At 34.2% G+C, this 22224-nt stretch overlaps 4 protein-coding genes across 6 annotated transcripts; 1 reads left to right on the forward strand and 3 right to left on the reverse strand.

Annotated features, from left to right (window-relative positions):
• Positions 1-529: 529 nt before the first annotated feature.
• On the reverse strand, positions 530-5235 carry LOC7458884 (ubiquitin-conjugating enzyme E2 22). Of its 2 annotated transcripts, none has more exons than XM_002323161.3 (7): positions 5067-5235; positions 2922-3042; positions 2334-2478; positions 2173-2250; positions 1871-1983; positions 1672-1775; positions 530-1128 (listed from the first exon to the last, which is right to left on the reverse strand). In XM_002323161.3, the coding sequence occupies exons 2-7, from the start codon at positions 2928-2930 to the stop codon at positions 783-785; spliced, it is 795 nt and encodes a 264-aa protein (XP_002323197.3). In that variant the 5' UTR covers positions 2931-3042; positions 5067-5235; the 3' UTR covers positions 530-782. The 2 variants fall into 2 exon arrangements, with proteins under 2 accessions (XP_002323197.3, XP_024443800.2); XM_024588032.2 differs by lacking the exon at positions 5067-5235 and adding an exon at positions 4621-4762.
• A 4954-nt stretch (positions 5236-10189) lies between these two features.
• On the forward strand, positions 10190-12829 carry LOC7453745 (probable aquaporin SIP2-1). Its single transcript, XM_002322547.3, has 3 exons — positions 10190-10780; positions 12131-12391; positions 12500-12829. The coding sequence occupies exons 1-3, from the start codon at positions 10493-10495 to the stop codon at positions 12665-12667; spliced, it is 717 nt and encodes a 238-aa protein (XP_002322583.3). The 5' UTR covers positions 10190-10492; the 3' UTR covers positions 12668-12829.
• Positions 12830-13470: 641 nt separating this feature from the next.
• LOC7458885 (magnesium-protoporphyrin IX monomethyl ester [oxidative] cyclase, chloroplastic) lies at positions 13471-15762 on the reverse strand. Of its 2 annotated transcripts, XM_002323162.4 has the most exons (5): positions 15196-15757; positions 15022-15086; positions 14592-14919; positions 14201-14299; positions 13471-13887 (listed from the first exon to the last, which is right to left on the reverse strand). In XM_002323162.4, exons 1-5 carry the CDS (start codon positions 15655-15657, stop codon positions 13624-13626), a joined length of 1218 nt encoding a protein of 405 aa, XP_002323198.3. In that variant the 5' UTR covers positions 15658-15757; the 3' UTR covers positions 13471-13623. The 2 variants fall into 2 exon arrangements, with proteins under 2 accessions (XP_002323198.3, XP_024443252.1); XM_024587484.2 differs by having other exon boundaries at positions 14592-15086; positions 15196-15762.
• Positions 15763-16412: 650 nt separating this feature from the next.
• On the reverse strand, positions 16413-21519 carry LOC7453746 (probable protein S-acyltransferase 4). Its single transcript, XM_006373602.3, has 6 exons — positions 20896-21519; positions 19977-20165; positions 19308-19613; positions 17950-18171; positions 17175-17863; positions 16413-16842 (listed from the first exon to the last, which is right to left on the reverse strand). The coding sequence occupies exons 1-5, from the start codon at positions 21034-21036 to the stop codon at positions 17177-17179; spliced, it is 1545 nt and encodes a 514-aa protein (XP_006373664.2). The 5' UTR covers positions 21037-21519; the 3' UTR covers positions 16413-16842; positions 17175-17176.
• Positions 21520-22224: the final 705 nt, after the last annotated feature.

Here is a 22224-nt window from a genome sequence, read left to right on the forward strand (position 1 = left end):
TTTGAAGCTGCTAAAATTCAATGCCTGTAGCATGGAATATGATAATCCTGGCAGGTCGTCGGAGGATTAACATACAAAAAGTCCATGCTCCGCCGGCTCATGTCTTTTTGGACAACCTGCCAAACATTCTGTCTTTGCTGCTTGTTTCTTAATGGCTGCTATAGGAGGAGGCTCTTTTAAATGCAAAAGAAAAGGCTACGAAGAATAGTCTGGTCCTGGTCCTGGTCCATGATTAGTCAAAAAGTTTAATATAGCATAAATTCCTTTTTACCAGTCTCAAGGACAGTCAATCAAAACATTTGTGAACCGAAGAAGCGAAGATGAAGGTGTTATCCATGGAAAGGTCAGAATATAAAATCTTCTAGAGATCGAATCGTTTCCATAAGCCATTCGTAATTCCCGTGTAGATTCATATCTTGTAAGCAAAGATTTCCACCCTGTTTGCTCATCTACCAAGCAACCCCTCTGCAAACGAACTGTTTACATTTACATACACAGGTTCAAAATTAACTGTACACCATACCCAAAGAAAAGGAAAAGGAAAAATCAAATAGAGGTCTTGGCAATTTCTGAGCACACCCGGATTCTTCAAGGGATGCATTGAAGTGTTCAATCACAAAGAAAGAGATCATAATGCAAGTCAAACAAAGAGATCAAGTTGATTAAAATCCATCACTTGTCCCCCCAAAGAAAATATTTCTCACACCATCATATACTCCCATTGGGCCCGTTCATCAATAAACAACAGAAGCTGGCCACATATCCATCATGGCAGTTTGACATCATAATCTCTTTAAGCTCTTTTTTCTTGCATCCATTTTCTTCTTGCCTGCCTGAACTTTTGTAAGTCCAACATCTTTCTTCAGGGTACTGGGTGTTGGTGCAGCCACAGATCCACTCATTCCTGTCTCGTGCGTTGGACCTACAGCAGCTGGTTGATCCTGACTATTTCCTACTTTGCTCGCTGTTGTACAAGGGGCCAGTGGGGATTGCAACGGTACGACAGCACCAACAGCTACACTCTTTTGGTCACCAATGCTTTGGTCAACATTCAGAGCCGTAGTTGATTCTGAAATGGCTCCAGTCTTGAACTTAGGTTTCGGCTTCGCATGGATACCAGTATATATCCTGAAAACAAGTTAGCAAACACATGTTAGCCATTAACAGTATAGTTTTCATTCCAATATGGAACCCATGTGACTTGGACACTTTCTAATCTTGACATGTAGCAATGAAAAACTATAAGCAGTGTGCCATAGAAAAAAAAAAGGTTTCTTTTATATTTAGCATGATGCATTTTCTTTCAAATTCTAAAACATATTCCAAAGTTTCTTTCTTTGTGTGACCAGTCTAATGAAATTTAATGAAGAAATATGTACTTATTGATCATTTCCACATTAGTGCAAAACCACGGGATACATTTTTGAAATAGCATGTGAACTAGGAGTTTCAGAAGTTGTGGTCTATTAACACTGAAGAGATTGCCATCTTCATAATACTCTGAATACTTCCAAAGGTCCCACGGCACCTGCTTTATTTGTATAACTAGATCCACTGTCAGGTCTGTCCTCACCATTAATAAATGCCATGATATTTGATGAATTGAATAAGGTTCTCCTGCTTCCATCTACCACCACATGAAAGTCTAGGTGGAGGGGAGGGATGGCTCACCTGGCATGTCTGGCATACTCTTCATAATTTTCGAGGAGCATCTTGCCAGCCTGTTCATTCAAAGCTGACTCTGGAAATGGTTCAATTAATAAACACCTCACTACCTGATATCACCAAGCTTTGAATATCAATAAAACCCAATAAGAGGTGAAAATGAAAGTGGACTAAGCAGACCCCATAACAGTGCAATGGAACTTACAGTGAGAACATGGCGTAACCCAAGACTTGGATTCCAGTCCTTCTTAAGCGTATTAACACAAATCTCACCATTAGAAGCAATATTGGGATGGAAAATCCTAGTCAGGAAGTAACCTATTACATAAATGTTTAAAGGATTCACAAGCTGACAAAAGAAAATAGCTCAAGAAATTAAATCTGGAATGCAACATGAAGAAAGGCATCCCTGAGTTTCCTCTACACTATAGGAAGTAAGCCCTTGAATTGAAATAATTGCATATCAAATTTTTTTTTAAGTCAAACTAACAATGTGAATCCACAAACCTTTAGGAGGAGAGTGTGGAAAATCATGAGATAGTAACAGCTTCATGCGGAAAACGCCATTTTCATATGGAGTCCCAGCTGCAAGGCCAAAATTTAAACTTGATTATAAACCCCAAAAGAATATCTTAAAGAAAGTAAATTTGAAGGGAAACGTTTCATGCCTGGGCCTTCAATATCAGCATATATGATCGAAAAATCATCATCATTTACTCCTACTTGAATTCCTTCAGGTGGTGATTCATCAAGATTCTTCAGTTCCTTTGCAAGTTGTTTAATTACATTGGGTGGAAGATTTTCATTGGTTGCCTTTAAAGAAAAAAATACAAAACAGTAAGGTAGAGGGAAAACATTATAACTATCTTAAAGGGTTTAGAGAAGCTTCACAGACTGACTCAATGCAAACCACTATTTTCATTAACCTAGAAATTGCCGAGTGCTCATCAAAATTCAAAGCAACCACATGTTTCCACCATCCATGATCCATCATCAATCTAAGGCATCATATCAAATATTTCTACCTCGTTAATTCTTCAAAAACAGTTAACTCACCTTCACAAACAGCTATGCTTTTTTCTGGTTTTATCGGTATCATGACCCTATCTTTTACAGGTGTATTTCTTTAAAAAAAGGGAAACAGTAGTTTTTATCTTATCAAGCACAATTTACTTTCTACAAAACCATGGAAAAAAAGAGTGAGGTGAGTGTTGGTTTGGGTGGGTGGGGGGTAGCATTAGTAAAGATAGATTTACCATGGCCATTTAAAAGGGATGCTTGCAAGGATGCTTGTGGCTCTTGCTTGTATGAAATCAAAATTTCAAAGAGGACAATCTTATCCAAAGTTGCTGCTGACAGTAACAAATCGGATATGACCTGTAAATAAAATCATCACAGGTAATTTTCAGAAAAAAAATCAAATGCAGTTCAGTCCTCGCATTTATTTCCATGGAAGAAGAATCAAAGACCAAGGGTGTGCATACGTGCTCACACACAAAAATAAAACCTGTAATGACATTTAGCACTTCGATAGGCAGCTCCTAAACTCATATCCATGTGGTGAGCCTAGTTAATTCCAAAAAACTTAACATGTGATCCTTAGATGCAAACGAAGGCACCATTCAAGAACTTTTTGCTTGCAAAAAAAAGACTACTCCTTCAGACAATTGAAAGTACCACAGTAACTACTTACAGGCCCAACAAAACACCAACTACCTACATGGTCTAAACTTTGAAAGTTCATATCATGGAAGAAACAATAGAAAACTAAGAAAAGAAAAAATACTTCAATGAAAATATAACTCGTATCCCAATTGTGGACCTACATGTCAAAGAATTAGGTTTCAGAGCAGCTACACTACTCCTTCAGACAATTGAAAGTACCACAGTAACTTTTTGCTTGCAAAAAAAAGACTACTCCTTCAGACAATTGAAAGTACCACAGTAACTACTTACAGGCCCAACAAAACACCAACTACCTACATGGTCTAAACTTTGAAAGTTCATATCATGGAAGAAACAATAGAAAACTAAGAAAAGAAAAAATACTTCAATGAAAATATAACTCGTATCCCAATTGTGGACCTACATGTCAAAGAATTAGGTTTCAGAGCAGCTACACTTCCATGAAAATGAGAGAAACAAGTTGTAAACACGTGTGTCTAAAAATCTTCTAAGTCATGGAAACCTGCAGACCCTTTTGAACGCCCTGAATTTCTAATAACTTGAATTGTTTAAAGTCTCAGGGTTCCTATTGTGGCAAAAAACTAAGCCAATAAAAGGTGTGCCTGTTTAAAATATGAAACTCATATTCCCACTTGCAGGCCTATACATCAAAGAATTAGGATTCAGAGCTCCTACAATTCAACAACTTCCAGTAACCCAGTTTCATGGAGACCTGTTTGGAAGCCCATGATCTATCACCACCTTTTCAGTTTTCAAAGCAGTGCAAAAAGAACCCAGATAACCAATAATTGCACTCTTAGCTTAATTAAGAGACACAAAGAAATCTAAAAAGAAAAGAAGGTTTCAACCATAGCTCCTCGATTCCTATTTGAATCTACAAAAGCCAGCGGTTCAAATAACCGGCTGCAATAAATTACAAACCCATAAAACTCTATCCTACATAAGCTAATCCTAATCAGCTATAATCTGTACATGCATGAACTGTGCTTTCAAAACAATCATTCCTCCAAAATCTAACAGTTGCACAAAAGTGCTTTCCCACACCTTGATCTTCTTATGAACTTCGAAAATAATGGGGCCAAGTTTAAAGATTTGCATCAAACAATAGAGCAACTACATCAATTATGAGTTAAAGTGTTGAATCCATTCAGGGAAAGGAAAACCCCTAAACAAGAAAAAACTCAGAATAACTGAAGCAAAATAAACCCATTCGATGAAAACCCTAAACCCTAAAAAAAACGACCATCCACAACCCAATCAAGAACTTACCCCCTTAGCCAAATCAAACAAAATGCATAAAAACTGAAACCTTTAGCTTAAAAAGTCAAGCATTGGATATAACCCAAAGACAACAACCTTATAAATGCAAAACAAAACAAAACAACAAAAACCCATGTCAGAAAATCAACTAAACAGGACCCAAAACCCTCATTACTCTCCAAAGAATCTCTCACATTACAAGAAAGCAATCAAATTTATGAAAAGAAAAATTAGCAAAGAAGTAAAGAATCAAGTTACTAACAAAATAAAGAACAAAACTTTAAATTTCACCCAATTGCGCGCGTCTAGCATATTTTTTTATACAACTGTCTGATCAACAAGAATTATCTAAAACTAATCATATTCACTTTAGAAACCAACGAGTCAATCAAGCTTCAAGAAGAAAAGGAATCGATTAAAGTTCAAAAAACAGCAAACCCAGATGGGTAATTTACCTTATCTTCTCCTTCTCCTTCTCCTTCTTCTTCAAGAGAGAAAGAGAGAGGCTGCAGTACTTTATGTTTAAGTACAGTGGGAGAAAGATCTCTCCTTGGAACCAATGATTGATTGGTGAAAAGAAATACAAAAATAAAAACAATTTGTTTTGAAAATTTAATTATTTGTAATAACGTGTCGCTAGACAAGATACAGAGGATATACAGACGTTAGATGGAGATTCAATCCCACGCTCTGGTTTCCGTGTGTGGCTCGCTTTTTGAGGAGAAAAACCGGCAGAGCCCGCGCGTGTTGTAAAATGTTTTAATCTGCGAGTGAAGAGAGGTAAAATCTAACATTACTAATAGATTCGTAATTTTGATTTTATTTATATTTTCTTGGTGTGAGTGGAAAAACGGAATCACAGATATAGCCTCCCACAAAAGAGATAATTATTATCGTGCCTAATAATTAATTTCTTCCTCCATAATTACTTGAGTAAATTATTGAAAATATTAGCTCATGGGTTTGATGGAATTGAAATGAGTTGAAAAAAATGCTATGCTTTGATGAATATTTTTTTTTAAATTTGTTTAATTGCGTAGTTAATCCTGACAATTAGCCACATAAAACACAAAAAATAATGTTTTTTACAGTTTAAAACATGACTGACATAATGAATAATCATCTATTTTTTTTTAATAATTTAAAGCATAGTTTTCAGACCCGACCCTGTCCAAGGCCCAGGTTTTGAGTTTTGACCGGGTCGTCCGGGTTAATTCTTTTTTTAAAAAAATTAAAATGACGTCGTTTTAGTAAAAAAAAAAAGTCAACTGGTTGCAATCGGGTTTTTTACCATGCTTTATTTGAATATTTTTAATATATAAAATTTAATATTACTGAATAAATATTTGTTGGTAGCTAGAAAGAATATATCACCATGTTTTGTTTGATTCAAATCCTTTTTCAAGCTTCTGAAATTGGAATGTGTTGATGGTAAGTTTTTATTTTTATTTTTATTAACTACAGTTAAATAAAAAAAATGCTTCATAAAAAAAATGTTTCAAACAGAATGGCAGAACAAGTAGTTTAAAAGGCAAAGAATGGGCAATTCAGTCACATGACGTGTAAAAGCCGAAATTAAAGAGGACCTTTTTTGAAATTCGAGGTTAGGTAACTTGTCGAGTGCGGGTCCCACATTTGAATAATAATAATAATAATAATTTATTTATTTATTTATTTTAATTTGAATTATTTTCAGCCTCAGCTGCCGAGGCTTTATGAGGCTGGTACGCGTATGTGACCGTTAGACTGTCATCGTCCCAGACTAGCCGTTAGCAGCAGTGCCAGCTTCATCTACAGTGTGCTCTTCTCTCTTTCTGGTATGTCCTCCGAAATCAATTATTTAAATTTAAAAAATTTATCTATTTTAGGTGAATGGACATGCATTCTCGAGACATGAATGGTGTTTAAGAAGGGGTAGGTAAGTAAATAAGACTTGAATTATTTAATATTTGTTGGTAACTTCTGTTTTTTGAAAATATATTTATCTTATAAAAATACCAAATTAATTTTTTATTGTTTTTTTATGATTTTGATTTGTTAGTGTCAGAAAAATCTAAAATAAAATTATTTTGATATATTTTTAAACAATTTTTAAAAATAAAAATATCTTATACCGCAATACTAAACATAATTTATTGTATTCTTAAATTATTATTTATTCGACATATTGTCAAATTTAACCTTTAAAACTAATAGGTAAACTTTGGTTCGGTCATCTAAATGCTATAAAATGATGTCATTTTAAAACAATTCAAAACAATTTGATTTTCTTACAAATAGAAAAAACAAATATTGAACAAAATATTATTTAGTATTGCCATTTTAAAATTGATGATATTTATTTCCCTATTCGAATTGTTAAATAGAGAATATTGAATGATGCATGCATCCTCAATAATTGCTTTTACTATTTTTTTTAATTGTTTTTACCTATAAAAAAAATTAATTACTTTAAATTGATGTTGTTTATAAAAATATCCTATTTTTTTTATTTAACTCAAGAAATTAAAAAAACATATATTAAAAGGTTATCATGATTAATCTTTTTGGTAGATTAACAGCATCAATTTCGCCATTTCATTTTGGTTTATTTTGGTTTGGGGTTTTATAATATTTTTTTATAAAACCCAAATTATTAATTTATTTTTTAAATTAAGTAATCAAAAGCCATTTTAGATATAAAAAAAGATATTTAACTTTTTATTTTTTTAAATTAATGTGGGTGTATGGATCAGTTTGCGCGTACCTCGACTAATCCCACGGGTTCTGAAGTTAACGACCATGTAAGTCTTTAGTGGTTTTGAGGTTTATGAGACTCGAACTGATGATTTCTGAAAAGCAAACCCAGAACCTGACCAGTTGAGTTATACTCTGAGGTCGGGTTTATATTTAACCTTTTATTTAATCTTTACGTAGTGGTTCCCAGCAAATAATCAAAAGCTTTACCCTAGTCTCCACTCATTTTTTTTTATTATTATTATTTTTTAATGTTGATGCTTTGGATGAAGGGAATTATCGTCAATCATCATCATCAAGGCTAAGTTTGCTTGGAAGGCACATTAATTATTCAACCATTCCACTAAATTTGGTCGAGTATTTAAATGATATTTAAGTCTCCTCCTTTTAAATAAATATGGATGATTTATCTTTAATTGGATCAAATAAATAGTTTAATCTCAAGATACAAACTTTGGTTTTAATATAATAATAACATGACCGTGAAAGCTATGGTATTTATCATATATGGAAAGGGTTGATTTATTCAATCCAAGTTAATAATTATTTGAAAATAATTAAAATAATGTTGTTTCAATAAAAATTAAATTTTTTAAAAAATTAACAAGTTGATGGTTGGATTTTGATTAGAGTGGTTGGGAGTGTGGTTGCGGTTACTTTTTAAAGTGTTTATTATGCCGAAATGCATGAAAATGATGTTTTTTTTTTAAAAAAAAATTATTTTTGAGATCAGCGCATCAAAACGATCCAAAATATACCAAAAAAATTAATTTTTTTCAAAAAACAATTTAAATTTTGGAGGAAAACGCTCTCTAAGCTTGGATCAATAAATCAAACCATGTTTTCTTGATGAATTAATAAGGTTTTTTCTTCTTTCTAAATTATTCTAAACCCTAAATTAACCGAGTTCTAGATCAACCTATCTGATGATCCAGATTTTTAAATCAAAACTCAATTCACCTTTCAATTATTATTTCATTCAATTAAAATCCCGATAAGAATCAAGCTTTCAATTCTAAGTTTTTCAAGTCAGTTTAAGAGCTATGATTCAGGCAATTGGAGCTGATTTCGTTCTTTTTGTTATTGGAATGTAATTTTATTTCTCTATTTAGTGTAAGTGAAAATGCAATTAATTGGAAGAGGTGCTCTTGCAACCTCCGAACCTAACCACGAAATGGGACTCAGGACCCTTCAATTTTGCAAAAAAACGCCACCACAACACCTTTACTCTCACCTCCATGCTCATTCATTGCATTTATCCTTTTGCTTCAAGATCCAGGAAGCGACACAGAGAATCTATAAATAGCAACAACACAAAGTGAAAAAACAAGATGAATTCGTACGAGTTTGGCACTGCGGTATCTCCTGTTTTTTAATGTATTTTTTGAAATTAATTTTTAATTAGAAAAAATATTGAATTAATGATTTTTTTTATATTTTTTTTGATGATTTTTTATCTGCTAATATTAAAAATAAAAAATATTATTCTAATATATTTTTAATTAAAAAATATTTTATTATTAACGTGGGTGTTCGGATCAGCTTGCGCGCACTTCGACTAATCCCGTGGGCCCTGAAGTTAACGATCATGTAAGCTTCTAGTGATCCTGAGATTTGTAGGACTCCAACTGGTGATCTCTAAAAAACAAATTTAGGATCTGACCAATAAAACTACACCCCTCAAAATTAATTAAAAATAACAACAAAAATTATTATTCTTACGAGATCTGGTATATTAGGCTAGATTGCTTATGCTGCAGAAGATGTGTTGGATCTCATCATCATATCTCTGCATACTTAAATTATTTGCTTTTTTGATGCTTATTCAAGAAGGCGATGCATTGATTATAAGAACTTGCTTTTTATTAGTGTTTAAGGTTCGTTAATAGTTTTTTTTAAAAAATATTTTTTATTCAAAAATATATTAAAAAAATATTATTTATTTTAAAAATTATTTTTCATATTAACATATCAAAAAAATTATATAAAATACGGGACACACTAGATCATGCAAATCAAAACATATCATGTCACAAATGACCATGCCAACAAAACTTTCTATGATGAAATCGAAAAGAAAAAAGGTTTAGCAACCAAAGTGTAAAGTAAAACAGAGTTGAGTGACTGAAATGCAAAAAAATAAAATGTAAAACTGTGGGGTGAAGACTGAAAGATGAGGGGATGGACCACCTATCTATATAGCAAAGCACCTATCTCTTTTATAATTTATAGTATGAAACCTTTTTCTTTCTCGGTTACTTTCTGATAAAACTTTCTTGCTTACAATTTTTTCAGTCTTTCGAAAACAGACGTATCTTCAGACTCATCAGATATATATATATATATATATATATATATATATATATATATATATACAAATTTTTTTAATATATTGATATTAAAAATAAATAAAATCTAATTTTAATATAATTTTTAATTAAAAAACACTGTAAAAAACAATCACTACTATATTTTTAAAGGATCATGTAGATATTGAAAACTATAACTTGCAATAATGATAAATTTAAACCATTTGAGAGTTTACATAATCAACTCATATCCATTAATTTAATTAATTTTTATTTTTTAAAATAATATCATTTTAATTATTTTCAAAACTGTATCATTTTAAAAACCAGTCAAATTCAAAAATTTTAGTGGGGAAGACAATAAATGTGAAAATGTTCTGGGTAAGTGAACATGCATGTAAAACGTTTAATTTTTAAAACTATTTCTTTGCCGTCAAAGAAAGACATTCGAAGAAATCAGAAAATGGATTTCACTAAAAGAATCCAAAACATGAATTCATCTGTCATTTGATTATCTTTAGACTAGTCAAATTAAACACCTGATCCGTTGAATTAGAAACCCTGAAAAATCAATGGGCTTTTCATCTCATTCCCCCCAAAAAATCAACGGGCCTTGTCATTGTCTTGATTAATAATATGATATTGATATATGACAAAGAAAGACGAACAAAGATTAACCACTAGGAAGGAACATGGTCAACCACAATTAACGCCCAAGAAATTGCCCGAGCAATTTCCATAGCCATGCATGCACAAACAATTATCCCAGATAAAAAACCTTAAGAACCCATCTCCAAAAATAAAAACCCACCTCAAAGTCTCAATCTTTTTTCAAAATGGTTTCCAAGACTCGTTTAATTCTGTCAGATTTTGTAGTTTCTCTTATGTGGGTATGGTCAGGTTCTTTGATAAAGATTTTTGTGTTCAAGGTTTTGGGAATGGGGCATGATTCAAGAGGTGAATTTTTGAAGAATTCTTTGTCAATTATGAACATGTTTCTTTTTGCGTTCTTGGGTAAGGTTACTAAAGGAGGGGCTTATAATCCTCTTACTATTTTGTCTTCTGCTATTTCTGGGGATTTCAGTCAGTTTCTCTTCACCATTGGGGCTAGAATCCCTGCTCAGGTTAGATTTTCTCTCTCTGTAAGGTGTGACTTAGTTTTGTTTCATCTAGATGTGAATTGGGTTTGTTTCGTTTGCTTGAAATGCGAGGAAAATGGGTTGTATTGTAGTTTGTATATTTTATTGTGTTCTTGTTTGTGTTTGGTTTCAAATAATGGGTTCAGCTTAAACAATTACTGCAAGATTTTTTGGCCTGTGATTTATTTTAAAAAAGAAAGGTCAATATACTATTGGGAAGAACATGGTGCCAACCAACATGAACTCAAATTGGGGTTTTGTTAAGCAAGTTTGTATTTTGATTAACTTATGAGCAGAATTTGTGATGGCTGCGTCGCATTGCTTTTCATGACTTTTTCAATAAAGGATATGATATTTACTCACCTGTTGAATATATGGTAACAACACTGACTAATTATGTTGGGTTGGGTAATTCATTGAAGCTGTTATCCTGTTCCTTGAATGGGTTGGTGTATTATTTGAATGAGATAGCTGAAATTGTGTTTGGATGCTAGTGGGATCTTGATTATGGTGACATATGACCAGTGAAATGTTTTCCCCTTCGCTGCATTTTGTCTCGGTATTTCTAAATTCTAATATTATAACTATTATCATTATCATCTCAAATTGGTCTGATCTAGGTGCTGATTTTCAATTTTAAAGAAAGCATAATGTTTGTGGCTCTTGGATGATTGGTGAAAGCACGGGATTTGGGTTGATCAATCACCAAAGATGCATTTCTTTGGCTCCTGGCAACTTACCATCCGTTTGGAAAAGAAATGAATTAATGCCTTTAGAAGATTCTGCATTTAGTTAATTCACGTGAGCATTAAGCAAACCACTCTTATCCTGCCATTGTGCCCTGTTTAAGGCGACGGTGCATGCATTTTTGTAGAACAGTGTTTGCTTAAGCAAACGTGGAGATGTTGTGGCTGAGAAGACAAATACTGACTGGACAAGAAAACCCGATATCAGTTACCACTGGTCTGAGCATTTAGCAACAGTGCTCTACAGAAGTAACTTGATTGTTTTACTGGAAGTTCTTTGCTTGTTATTTTTTAAGTTTTTTTGGTGTTGCGGTTGAACCGCCGTTTCACTTTTTTTAATTTTTTTTCGTGTTTTTTTTATCGTTTTGATGTGCTGATGTCAAAAATAAATTTTAAAAAATGAAAGAAATATTATTTTGATGTATTTCCAAGTGAAAAACACTCTGAAATGAAATCTCTACCACACTTCAAATAAGCACTAATCTATCATTTATTTATCTGGTTTTGTTGATCAAATTTCTGATTTGAAGGTCTTGAAGACATCTTATTTGAAATATATAATGTCTTTTGATTGGAATTCTTTCTCTAGGTAATTGGATCTATCACTGGGGTTAGGCTCTTTATTGATACGTTTCCTGAGATAGGACTTGGACCACGTTTGACTGTTGACATCCATAAAGGAGCTCTCACAGAAGGATTGCTGACATTTGCCATTGTTACTATCTCTCTTGGGCTTGCAAGAAAGATCCCTGGAAGTTTCTTCATGAAGACTTGGATCTCAAGTGTCTCGAAGTTATCTCTTCACATACTTGGCTCTGATCTAACGGGTGGTTGTATGAACCCAGCCTCTGTAAGTCATGTTCTCATCTTCTAGTTACAACATAATGCATGTATCTTAAGTTTGTTTAGCTTCAAGAAGGTTGGATAGAGATGACCTGAACCTTTTTAAACTCTGTAGGTGATGGGATGGGCTTATGCCCGTGGAGATCATATAACCAAGGAGCATATACTCGTATATTGGCTTGCCCCAATAGAGGGAACTCTGCTGGCAGTATGGACATTTAAGTTGCTATTTCGTCCACAAAAACAAGATGAGAAAGAAAAGTTGAAGGGCAAAACAGAATGAAGAAACGCCCCTGAACTTTTCAGCTAAAATTGTGCTGTATGATCTCACCTGCAAGCCCCAAAGGGGGGCAATGCATGTAAATTCGAAGAAAGTCTCACTGAAGGAATTCAGTGTAACTACATTTCATTATATGTGAAATATCTGCTGCTTTTGTCTGTGAAATATCTGCTCCATTACTGTCTTCTCTCTAACTTGCTAGTCACAGCATCCAGGTTTATTCACCGTGAACTATTTTGAACCTTTAATTTCAAAAGTTGATAAATGGCATTAACACTGTTCAGCAGCAAATTTTTTCCTGCTTTCTGCGACGTAGACATTAACTCACCGCAGCTTGAGAAATGGCAAATAAAATGGATGTTCTAGACAAATACGGATAATAATTATCAAATAAGTTTAATGATTGTTATTGAAGACAGGTCGGTAGGATAACCCGACACCCATGAGCAAGTTTTTAAATTAAACAAGAAGAGAGTTTTTAAATTAGTTAAATAGACGTGATTTAATCCTTTCGAACAAAACATAGTTTGTTTTTTTTTAAAAAAAAATTAAAATTATATTGTTTTAGATTAACACGGACAGGTTTTAATAACTTTGATTTGATGTTTCCTTGCCCTAAGAAATTGGTTCCAAAATATCACTTGTAATCGGTCATTCCAAGTCACAAGCACAAAATCCACCTTCGGTTGTTTAGTATTATTCCTCCGTTGGTGGAATCTAGTACTCAATTCGCTTGCAAACTTCTGTATTACAAGTTTTGCAACCCATATCTGCTCAGCAAAATGGTGTGAAAGGAGAAATGGAGGTGAGGGGACTAAAATTATGTTAATTTACATTACGAAAGGACACCATTTTATATGAATGTTTCCTCAGTTACATACTGTAAATCTAGCCATAGTGCATCAAGACTACCAAAGCTGGGCATGAAAGGGGGTAAATGAAACTCAGACAAAACTTTACTAGTAAACAAGTTGTGGTTCAAACTCTGCGAAATCAACAGATCCAGACTCGATTGGTGGCATTAGATATGCAGCCAAGAGCTCAGAAGCTAATGCTGCAATAAGGGGAATTCTCTTGAAGTTCTTGACAAAGGAATTGTCTTGGCTCTCATTAACAGCTATCAGCTTCTGGTTAATTTCCACCATTCTGTCCAACTTCCTCTTGAACTCTGGGTTCTCAACATCCAGCACAGCTGGGAAGATTCTAGCTGTTGTGCGGTTTGTCTGTATAATGAGAAACAATGCAATGATTATTGAAAATCTAGGACGTTAGAGTCACAAGTGCATATCCATTAGTCTAGGCTATAAATTCGATATCCCCTTCTCAAGGTCATCTAGGCAAGCGAAAGGAGAATTAACACTGCATCAAATGAAACATAACATTGGGGTAATTGGGAACCATGCGAAGCGATACAATACCATTCGAAGGAAGATTGCATATCATCAATAATTCAGTATGGATATGGAAGTAGATGACAAAAAAATACTCAGATTAGAACTATGTGCAAAGCAGACAGGTATAAACCATTAGCCTCACCTCAATAATCACATGCATGTCAAATTCTTTGGTATTGAGCCCAATGCCTTCATAGAAAGCAGTTCGCTGGCAATCGTTAAGGTACATTGTCACATATACCTGCAAAATCAATTCTCTAAGATGTAAGAAGAGAGGAAAAAGACATGAGATAATCCTTGCATTAGTCTCAAGTTTCAAGGCCAGTACTTTGGTTGAATGGTTAACACGCAACCCAATTATTAAACCTAGAACAATTGTAGGCACACTAGATGGGATTGCCTGATTGTATTTGGATAAGATTTTTCAATAATATCAAGTGACCAATGGTTCATTGCACACACATAAGCATTTACAGAAACATTACAGATAATCTAAATATGGTATGAAAATGCATCTGGTGTAAGAAAGTTACCGATAGGCAAAAGAAACGTGACCACAGCTTTGCCTTCCAATCGTTGAGGAATTGAGGCTGTGCTTTCATCAATGCGGAGAAGAAATCACCATGTCTGTTCTCATCCTGGCACCAGTTCTCAAAGTACTTGAAAATAGGATAACACTGGTAGTCAGGATTTTCCATGAGATGTCTGTAAATTGTTATGTATCTCCAGTACCCAATTTTCTCAGACAAATATGTAGCATAGAAAATGAACTTTGGCTTGAAAAATGTGTATTTCCTAGCCTTTGTTAGGAACCCCAAGTCCAAGGCCAGATTGAAATCAGACAAACCCTTGTTCAAAAATCTGCATGCAACACCAAAAAAAGTCAATTGTATATACAAAGGTTCGATCATTCTTGAAAAGTGATTCACATGTGAGAAAAAGAAGGCCAATATTTTCACACACCCAGCATGCCTGGCTTCATCCCTGGACATGAGGGAGAAAATCTCTGCTACCACTGGATTGGTTTTCTACAGCATCAATTGTTAAGATTAGTTAGTTAATGATAGAAAAAAAGGAATTAAATTTCACTAAACACAAGAAAACAAGCAAGAAATTAAAGTGATCTTAGAGGAATACCTTGAGTCTCCTTCCAAGCTCTTTGTAGAGAAGGAAGCCAGAGAACTCAGCAGTGCAAGACCTCTCCAAGAACTCAACAAAAATCTGTCTCAATGGTCCTTGCATCTTGTCAGCTGCTTCCTTGAACTCCTTGTTTCTCACAAAGTGAGTCTGGTTGTAGTCAGTCTTGAATTCTTGCAGAAGTGCTTCAAACTCAGACTGGTTCAAGTTCTTGTTAATGTCAGTATTGAAAAGGGTCTCCATTTCATCAAAATCAGTGGTGTAGAACCTAGGTGCCAAAAGGGTCTCTTTGATTTCACCTTTGTTACCTTTCTTCTTTGGCTTTGGACTTCTTGTTGTCTGTGCAGTAGCTGACATCTTGATGGTACTGAATTTGGGGTACGAGAAACTTCTTGGGTTTCCAAATTTCGGTGTGGAGCTAAATTTGGAGATGGGTTTTACTAAAGCCATCTCTGCAGCCATTTTTTCTTGGAGAAAGGTTCTTGCTTTGAAGTGGCAACGGTGGTGGAAAGCAACGAGCTTTCAAGCGGGGAAAGCAGAGACTAGAAGAACAAGGATAGGACATGTGATTTCTAATTGGTTGACAGGAGATTCAATCTCATCCAACGAAATCTATGAATCTAAATGGGAACTTGACACGTGTCATATTCTTACAGGCCTATTTGAGTGGTTATGATAACTGTGATAATGCCATTTGTACCATGGCTTGTGGTCTGTATTTCACCACATAAAATTCTTATTAACGAGTTCCATTGATTTTTTTCCCTCTTTCCTTTATGTTTACTTGGTAGTTAAACAGTTATCAACCAAGCTCTAGGCCCATTATTGGTTTGCTTGCTTTTGCTTGTGGCAATGCGGTAGCTTTGGAACCTTTAAAAATGGATTTTCAAGTTGGGAAAATGTGAAATCAAATGAGAAACTGAAATCTTATTCCCCGCCCCTCGTTTTGATTTTAACTCATCCAACTCATGATCTAATTTTAAACCCAACTCGCGACCTAGTATTAAACCAGATCGTGTCTTATAACTAGGATTAAAATTACTACTATGATCTCAGCTTCTTTAGTTCAGACATGCAGGGCTCGTGCTCACGAAGAGAGGAAGAGTGAAGGAATCATACTACAACTTCTAGAAATGAGAACTTTGGTTCCAAACCTCTACAACTCGTAAAATCCAATCTGTCTTCACAAAAAAGAAAAGAGAGAAAACAAGCCTATCTGGAAAAAAGAAAGATCTTAACAATTTTACCTTCACAGATAACTCACTACCTCTACAACTCGTAAAATCCAATCTGTCTTCACAAAAAAGAAAAGAGAGAAAACAAGCCTATCTGGAAAAAAGAAAGATCTTAACAATTTTACCTTCACAGATAACTCACTCGTCTGTAGGTATCTGGATTATTACAAAATGTCACCTTTACAACTTGCAACAACACATAAGTCGGTATTTTTTTAATGAACAGATGAAAGTGTACGATCAGTTTCTGTTCTTTTTTCCAGCAAAAGCAGCATTGATAAGCTAGCATTCAACCTTTATGAAATTACAGCCCTTCGAAGCCCGGCAGCTACCAACTAGTGCAATCACAGGAACAAGCTATCCTTCGTATATGATTCAAAATATTTAAGCAAAAGATATTCTGCAGCAAAACCTGTAGAAGAACAAGTAATGTAGTTGGTAGAGAAAAGAAGAATGGAGCATTTGTATGATTATCAATAAACTCGGCGAGTAACAGAGTAAGAAAGAATCTAAGAAGTTCAAATTTGCTTCACCCAATTTCCCACATGGAATTTGGAATAATTCTTTTGTGAATCAAGTTATAATGTGGATGCACAGAAATCATTATCAAATCCCAATCTTCTGTATATGATATTACGATGATGAGTTACTTCATTCAGATAAGTGCACAATCATGATGCATATCCCGCTAAAGTTCAATCGATTCATTTCAATGCACCGGTGGCAAAAAAGGTCAGCACAAACCTCTATACTTGAAGATCTGGTGCTGTGGTTTGATGACAATTATGATTGTTATTAGTTCCCTTGGCCAGGTTTGTCCCATCTTCAACGGTAGATTTCTTGATTAATACTCCATCTTCAGCAATAGAGCTTTGCAAAGATTCTATCACTCCGTTATCAGCAATGGAACTTTGAGCAGGTTCTCCAGCTCCATCTCCAGCAATGGAAATTTGAACTGATTCTCTTGAACTTCTAGCAGATTCCCTCACTCCATCAAAGGCATCTGGACCTTGTACAGATTCTATTGAACCATCTCCAACAATAGAGGTTTGCACCGATCCTTTCAAATCTAGTTCACCGTGAGAGAATGGGTCCATGCCTGGCCTTCCATCTTCCTCCATCTTTAAATTATCATCAGAATCATCATCGTAATCTAAATCTCGCAAAATTTCTGGAAGGGAATAGTTACTAGCTCCTGCAACCTTAGCTCCCATTTCAATGTCGATTTTCTCCTTTGAGCTAACCAGATTATCTCCAAGATTTAGCGTCAGAGAGCCGACTGCCATATATTCATCTTCATCCACGAATGATCGAAATTTATTCATTGAAGGTGGAATCTTGGAGAAAAAGATTTCTCTAATATTTCTTATTACTCCCCTATTATATGGGTTCTCCTTCTTATCATACCTGTAGCGGAAATTCTCATACGTAGTCTGTATAAGGAAAAAGACCAGAAATGTCAAATAAGATTTTAAAGAGTAACTAGTTGGCCCAGTTTATTTTTGGATAAAAGTGTCACCTGGTTTGTGCTAATCAGATAGGAATGGAAAGCTGTGAGGCCACCAACAAACCAGACAGCTATGAAGCAGTAGACTATGAGAAAATCAGCGAGTACATCATGTGATATAGCTTCCCATACATTTGACTTCCCATCAAGAATGAAGACCCAACTAAACCCGAAAACAAATAAGCACAAGATGGTTGCTGTCGATATAAACATGAAGAAGAACCGATAGTTACGCTGCAAACCAGATCAAGACATGATAATACAGTAAGTTCCCCACAGAAAGGTAACAGTGTGCGATACAATCATATTACGAACTGTATGAATCGATGAGGGTTGTTTTGCTTATTCACAGAAATTGAGATCACAAATAATTAATCTTGTTTTTCTTCCCTGGCTTACTAATTGAAGTCTGCGCCATTTCTCCATTGAAAACATATAGCCCAAAAGTGTAAAGGACATCCGTGCCTCTCGATTGTACTTTAACTTAGTGAAGTCAGGATTTTAATTGGTAAGCTGTCACTGTGATTTTTGCAAGATTACTGCTAAAATGCCACAGAATTGGCAACATGCATGGTATGGATACCAACAATAAATCATGTCATTCCTAACATTTCAACGTCCAAAACTTTTCCAGAATAAGAGACCAAACTTTGCCTAAATAGTCCAAAACAATGATCAGTATTCAATAAGAAATTATGGTATCAAGAATTCAATTGATGTAAGAGTGTACATCAAGGATCTTTATTTCTTTCTTTCCAATAAAAGGAGAAAAAGAATGACATCAAACTACTATTTGAAAGTAAATGCAGCATAATTTGGATGAGAGCAAATATCCATGGAAGAAATCATGAAAACATCACAAAATTTAAAGCAGCTAAAATTCATACAACTTTTTGGTGACCAGATATGCCTACCCTTTTAAGTAGACATCTCACAACAGGTTGCAAATGGATGCAATAAGACCAGATTTGAGCACATCCAAATTTTGGCACTAAAACTATAGGAAAGGTCTAGATGCAGTGTTAATAGAGTTACTAGGGCAATCAGGGAGCACCAAGTTCAATAGAAAAGGATCCAGTATATCTGATGAAGAGCAAATAAGCAATGAGAATGACAAGATATGTTATTCATTCCCATGATAGTATTCCCATAACTGTACTTGTTAATGATTTCCATGACATATCTGTTTAATTGAAACAAAAGAGGAAAATTTTCAAATTATTATTCAATGCTTAATAAATCTTCTTTCCAGAACATGCAGGCTATCTCCAAAAAAGTTGAATTTGTTGCTTGTCCCACAAAAAAATAGTGTTATCTAAATTTATTTGTTTGGAAAAAATAAAATTGCATCACAAGGAACTTGAACTTACTATTCCAATACACTGACCAACCCATGGACAGTGATGATCAAATCTCTGAACACAGTTGTTGCAAATTGAACAATGAGAAGCACGGGGAGGACGATAAAGCAAACAGGTGTCGCAGTACTTAACTTTAACTGCGTGGCCATTTACCATCACATCTTTTGTCCGAGGTAATCTCAAATAGGGGGTTCTCCCATTGACCCATTCCATTGATGGGGTTACGTCACCTGTTTCATCTGACTCAGGAGGCTTTGTGTTTCTACGGACTATTCCAGGATCCCGAGAAGATGTTAAGAAGAGAAACAATAAATCCTACAGAAAAAGTTTACTTTATTATTAAATTTTTCATTATATGCAAGAAGAGGTGGTTTTGCACAGAAATTACTGAAACACTTGTCAGAAATTTGACTGCCTATCTACTAATGGAAACTATAATGTCAGACAACTTTCACTTGGTAGTCATTTAACAACAAATCTTTCTGAAAATTTTTAGTAAGTTGAAAAACTCACATCATAAGCTGCAAAAGAAAAATCCCATAAAGAAGCCAAAATAAAAGCCAAATCCCATAATTATTGCATTTCATTCAATTGCTGTGCTTCCATTAAGAACAAGTAAATTGCAACTCTGCCTATTGTTAGCACTGCTTGAAGCCAAGTTGAAAATGAAATACTTACTAATACAGTAAGGATCGAGCCCACGAAAAATACAGGATACCACCGAGCTGGATTTTTGGTACCTTTGTCCAAAATCTTGTTATAGACTTTTATACAAAAACCAATAGCAGGGGCAGCAATAAGAAGCATTGATAGAAAAATCGACGCCACATCAGGACCAAAGATCAATCTCCCGCCACAGAAAAATCTCTGATGAAACCAAGACAAAAAACAACTAAAGCTCATCAATGCTACAATTCCATAAAAGGAAACAATATTCAAGATTTTAAAAAAAAAAACTGTCATGAGGATGTGTGCATTTCAAATGCAACATGATAAATACTCAGCAAATTCGCAAGTTGATCAAGTGAATCAAGAAATGGTCAGCTGAAACTTCACAAGGAATCCAAGACCAAACTAAGTAACTAACTGATATACTGATAAAGAACAATGAACCAGAGGAATATTTTCTTAAATTGATTAAAAAATTTTGGAATGTTGGAGAACTCTAACCAGAAACCGAACAAACTTCTTGCCGCTAATCACGCATCAAAATTGCAGGGTGAAATTATTTACAAAATCCAACCAAGTTCAACACAACAAGAAACGACTTCATGAACCAATTTCAATTATGACCAAACAAAATTAAAAGTTTTTACCGCTTCAAAATCTACCAGTCCAGAATGCATCTAATTTCATCAAACATAACAATTAAGATCAAAGACATTCATTTCCACATTGAAATATTGAACACAACGAAGTCAACCTCCATCCACGATCAACAAAATGAAATTGCTAATAAAAAATCCAAATTTCCAAGTTGCACCACACACATCCAAAACAAAGAGAATAATCAAAACCCAATTCAGCGAATGATCAAACAACCCCATTACACAGATCAAAAAACAAACTTGACAAAGAGAGAGAGAGAAACACTAACATTGCTTCCTCTCCAAACTTGATATAGCCTCTTCGGCTTATAACCCTTGTCCATCCCTCCATTCTCCCCGCCGCCTCCTCGTCCTTCTCCTCTAGCAGGAGAAGCAGCAGTAGAAGAAGAAGAACCCAAATTTGGATTCATATTAACCAACCTCTAAACAAACACACACACACTCCCTTCTTTTTTTCTATCCACACATACCACAGCCAAAAAGATCCAATCTTTCTTTCCTTCTTGGAAATGTAATAGAAACCCAAGATTTGCAAATACTAATGGAGTGGAAATGTGAAAGAGGGAGAGAGAAAAGGAAGGTGGAGAGGTTTTTGGATCAAAAACCAGGTGCTGCTTCTTGCTTAACCAAGAGTTTCTCTCTCTCTCTCTCTCTCTCTCTCTGTTATTCTTTTTTTCCTTTTCTGTTTTTTTTTTTTTTTTGAGGAGGTGGTGATTATACCAAGACAAAGATTCTCTTATTAATTCTTGTAAGGATTAAAACTTTAGTTTAACACTATTGGGGTTTGTTTGATTCTTTCTCTGTCTAGACAAACTCTGTTACAGATAGAGGATGGGATAGAGAGACGCTGGCAACGATGAGTTCGGGGCGGATGTTTCAATTTCTCGCGGCTTTTCCGCCAGTATTATTGTTTATTTATTTAATTATTATACGTGTATGCCTTATTATTATTTTCTTTTCTTATTTAAATTAATTTTTATGTTCGTCATTTTATATAGGTTTTTTTAAAAAAAAAAAAACAATACGAGGACTAGTTTTAATGGAGGAATTATAGAGTATGCCGTGAAATGTACCTTTTTCTTTTTCTTTTTAACCATAAAATCTATAAATAAATCACGTGGAAGGTATATAGAGCGTAAAAATAAAATTTATTTATGATTGAAAATATATGTATAATAATAAAAAAATATGTTTAAAATTATATTATAATTGCTTACGTTTATTCTGTGATTCTAAGATTTTCTAAGCCATTTAATAAATTTTCATTTTAATATATTGAAATTATTATTTTTAAATTTCATATTTAAAAATATTTTCATACTGCTTTTATATATCACAGCTAAATTCATCAAATGAATCCATTACAAACAGGTTATGTGTGCTAAGATTATTAGAAATTGACTTAATTAATAAAAAAAAGTATGTATTTTTAGATTAACATGGATGTTCGAGGCAGCTTGCATGTATCTCGACTAATCTTAAGAGTTCTGAAGTTAACGATCATGTAAGTCTCAAGTAGTCATGAGATTTGTAAAACTCAAACTAGTAATTTTTAAAAAACAAATCTAGAATTTGATTAATTGAGTTATATCCCTTAA

The sequence above is a fragment of the Populus trichocarpa genome, chromosome 16 (assembly GCF_000002775.5).
Source record: "Populus trichocarpa isolate Nisqually-1 chromosome 16, P.trichocarpa_v4.1, whole genome shotgun sequence".
Classification (NCBI taxonomy): domain Eukaryota; kingdom Viridiplantae; phylum Streptophyta; class Magnoliopsida; order Malpighiales; family Salicaceae; genus Populus; species Populus trichocarpa.

Excerpts from the sequence above, each read along its gene's own strand:
- LOC7458885 (XM_024587484.2), bottom strand. The coding sequence starts at position 15,657 with ATGGCTGCAGAGATGGCTTTAGTAAAACCCATCTCCAAATTTAGCTCC. Across the intron at positions 15,087-15,195 it reads AGCTTGGAAGGAGACTCAAG|AAAACCAATCCAGTGGTAGC; the intron begins GTATTCCTCTAA and ends TTGATGCTGTAG. Across the intron at positions 13,888-14,200 it reads ACATGCATGTGATTATTGAG|ACAAACCGCACAACAGCTAG; the intron begins GTGAGGCTAATG and ends CTCATTATACAG.
- LOC7453745 (XM_002322547.3), top strand. The coding sequence starts at position 10,493 with ATGGTTTCCAAGACTCGTTTAATTCTGTCAGATTTTGTAGTTTCTCTT. Across the intron at positions 10,781-12,130 it reads GGGCTAGAATCCCTGCTCAG|GTAATTGGATCTATCACTGG; the intron begins GTTAGATTTTCT and ends TTCTTTCTCTAG. Across the intron at positions 12,392-12,499 it reads GTTGTATGAACCCAGCCTCT|GTGATGGGATGGGCTTATGC; the intron begins GTAAGTCATGTT and ends TAAACTCTGTAG.
- LOC7458884 (XM_002323161.3), bottom strand. Across the intron at positions 1,984-2,172 it reads TCCACACTCTCCTCCTAAAG|GTTACTTCCTGACTAGGATT; the intron begins GTTTGTGGATTC and ends TTTATGTAATAG. Across the intron at positions 1,776-1,870 it reads GGTTACGCCATGTTCTCACT|GTAGTGAGGTGTTTATTAAT; the intron begins GTAAGTTCCATT and ends TGGTGATATCAG.
- LOC7453746 (XM_006373602.3), bottom strand. The coding sequence starts at position 21,036 with ATGAATCCAAATTTGGGTTCTTCTTCTTCTACTGCTGCTTCTCCTGCT. Across the intron at positions 18,172-19,307 it reads TTGGTCAGTGTATTGGAATA|CGTAACTATCGGTTCTTCTT; the intron begins GTAAGTTCAAGT and ends TCTGGTTTGCAG. Across the intron at positions 17,864-17,949 it reads ATCTGATTAGCACAAACCAG|ACTACGTATGAGAATTTCCG; the intron begins GTGACACTTTTA and ends TTCCTTATACAG.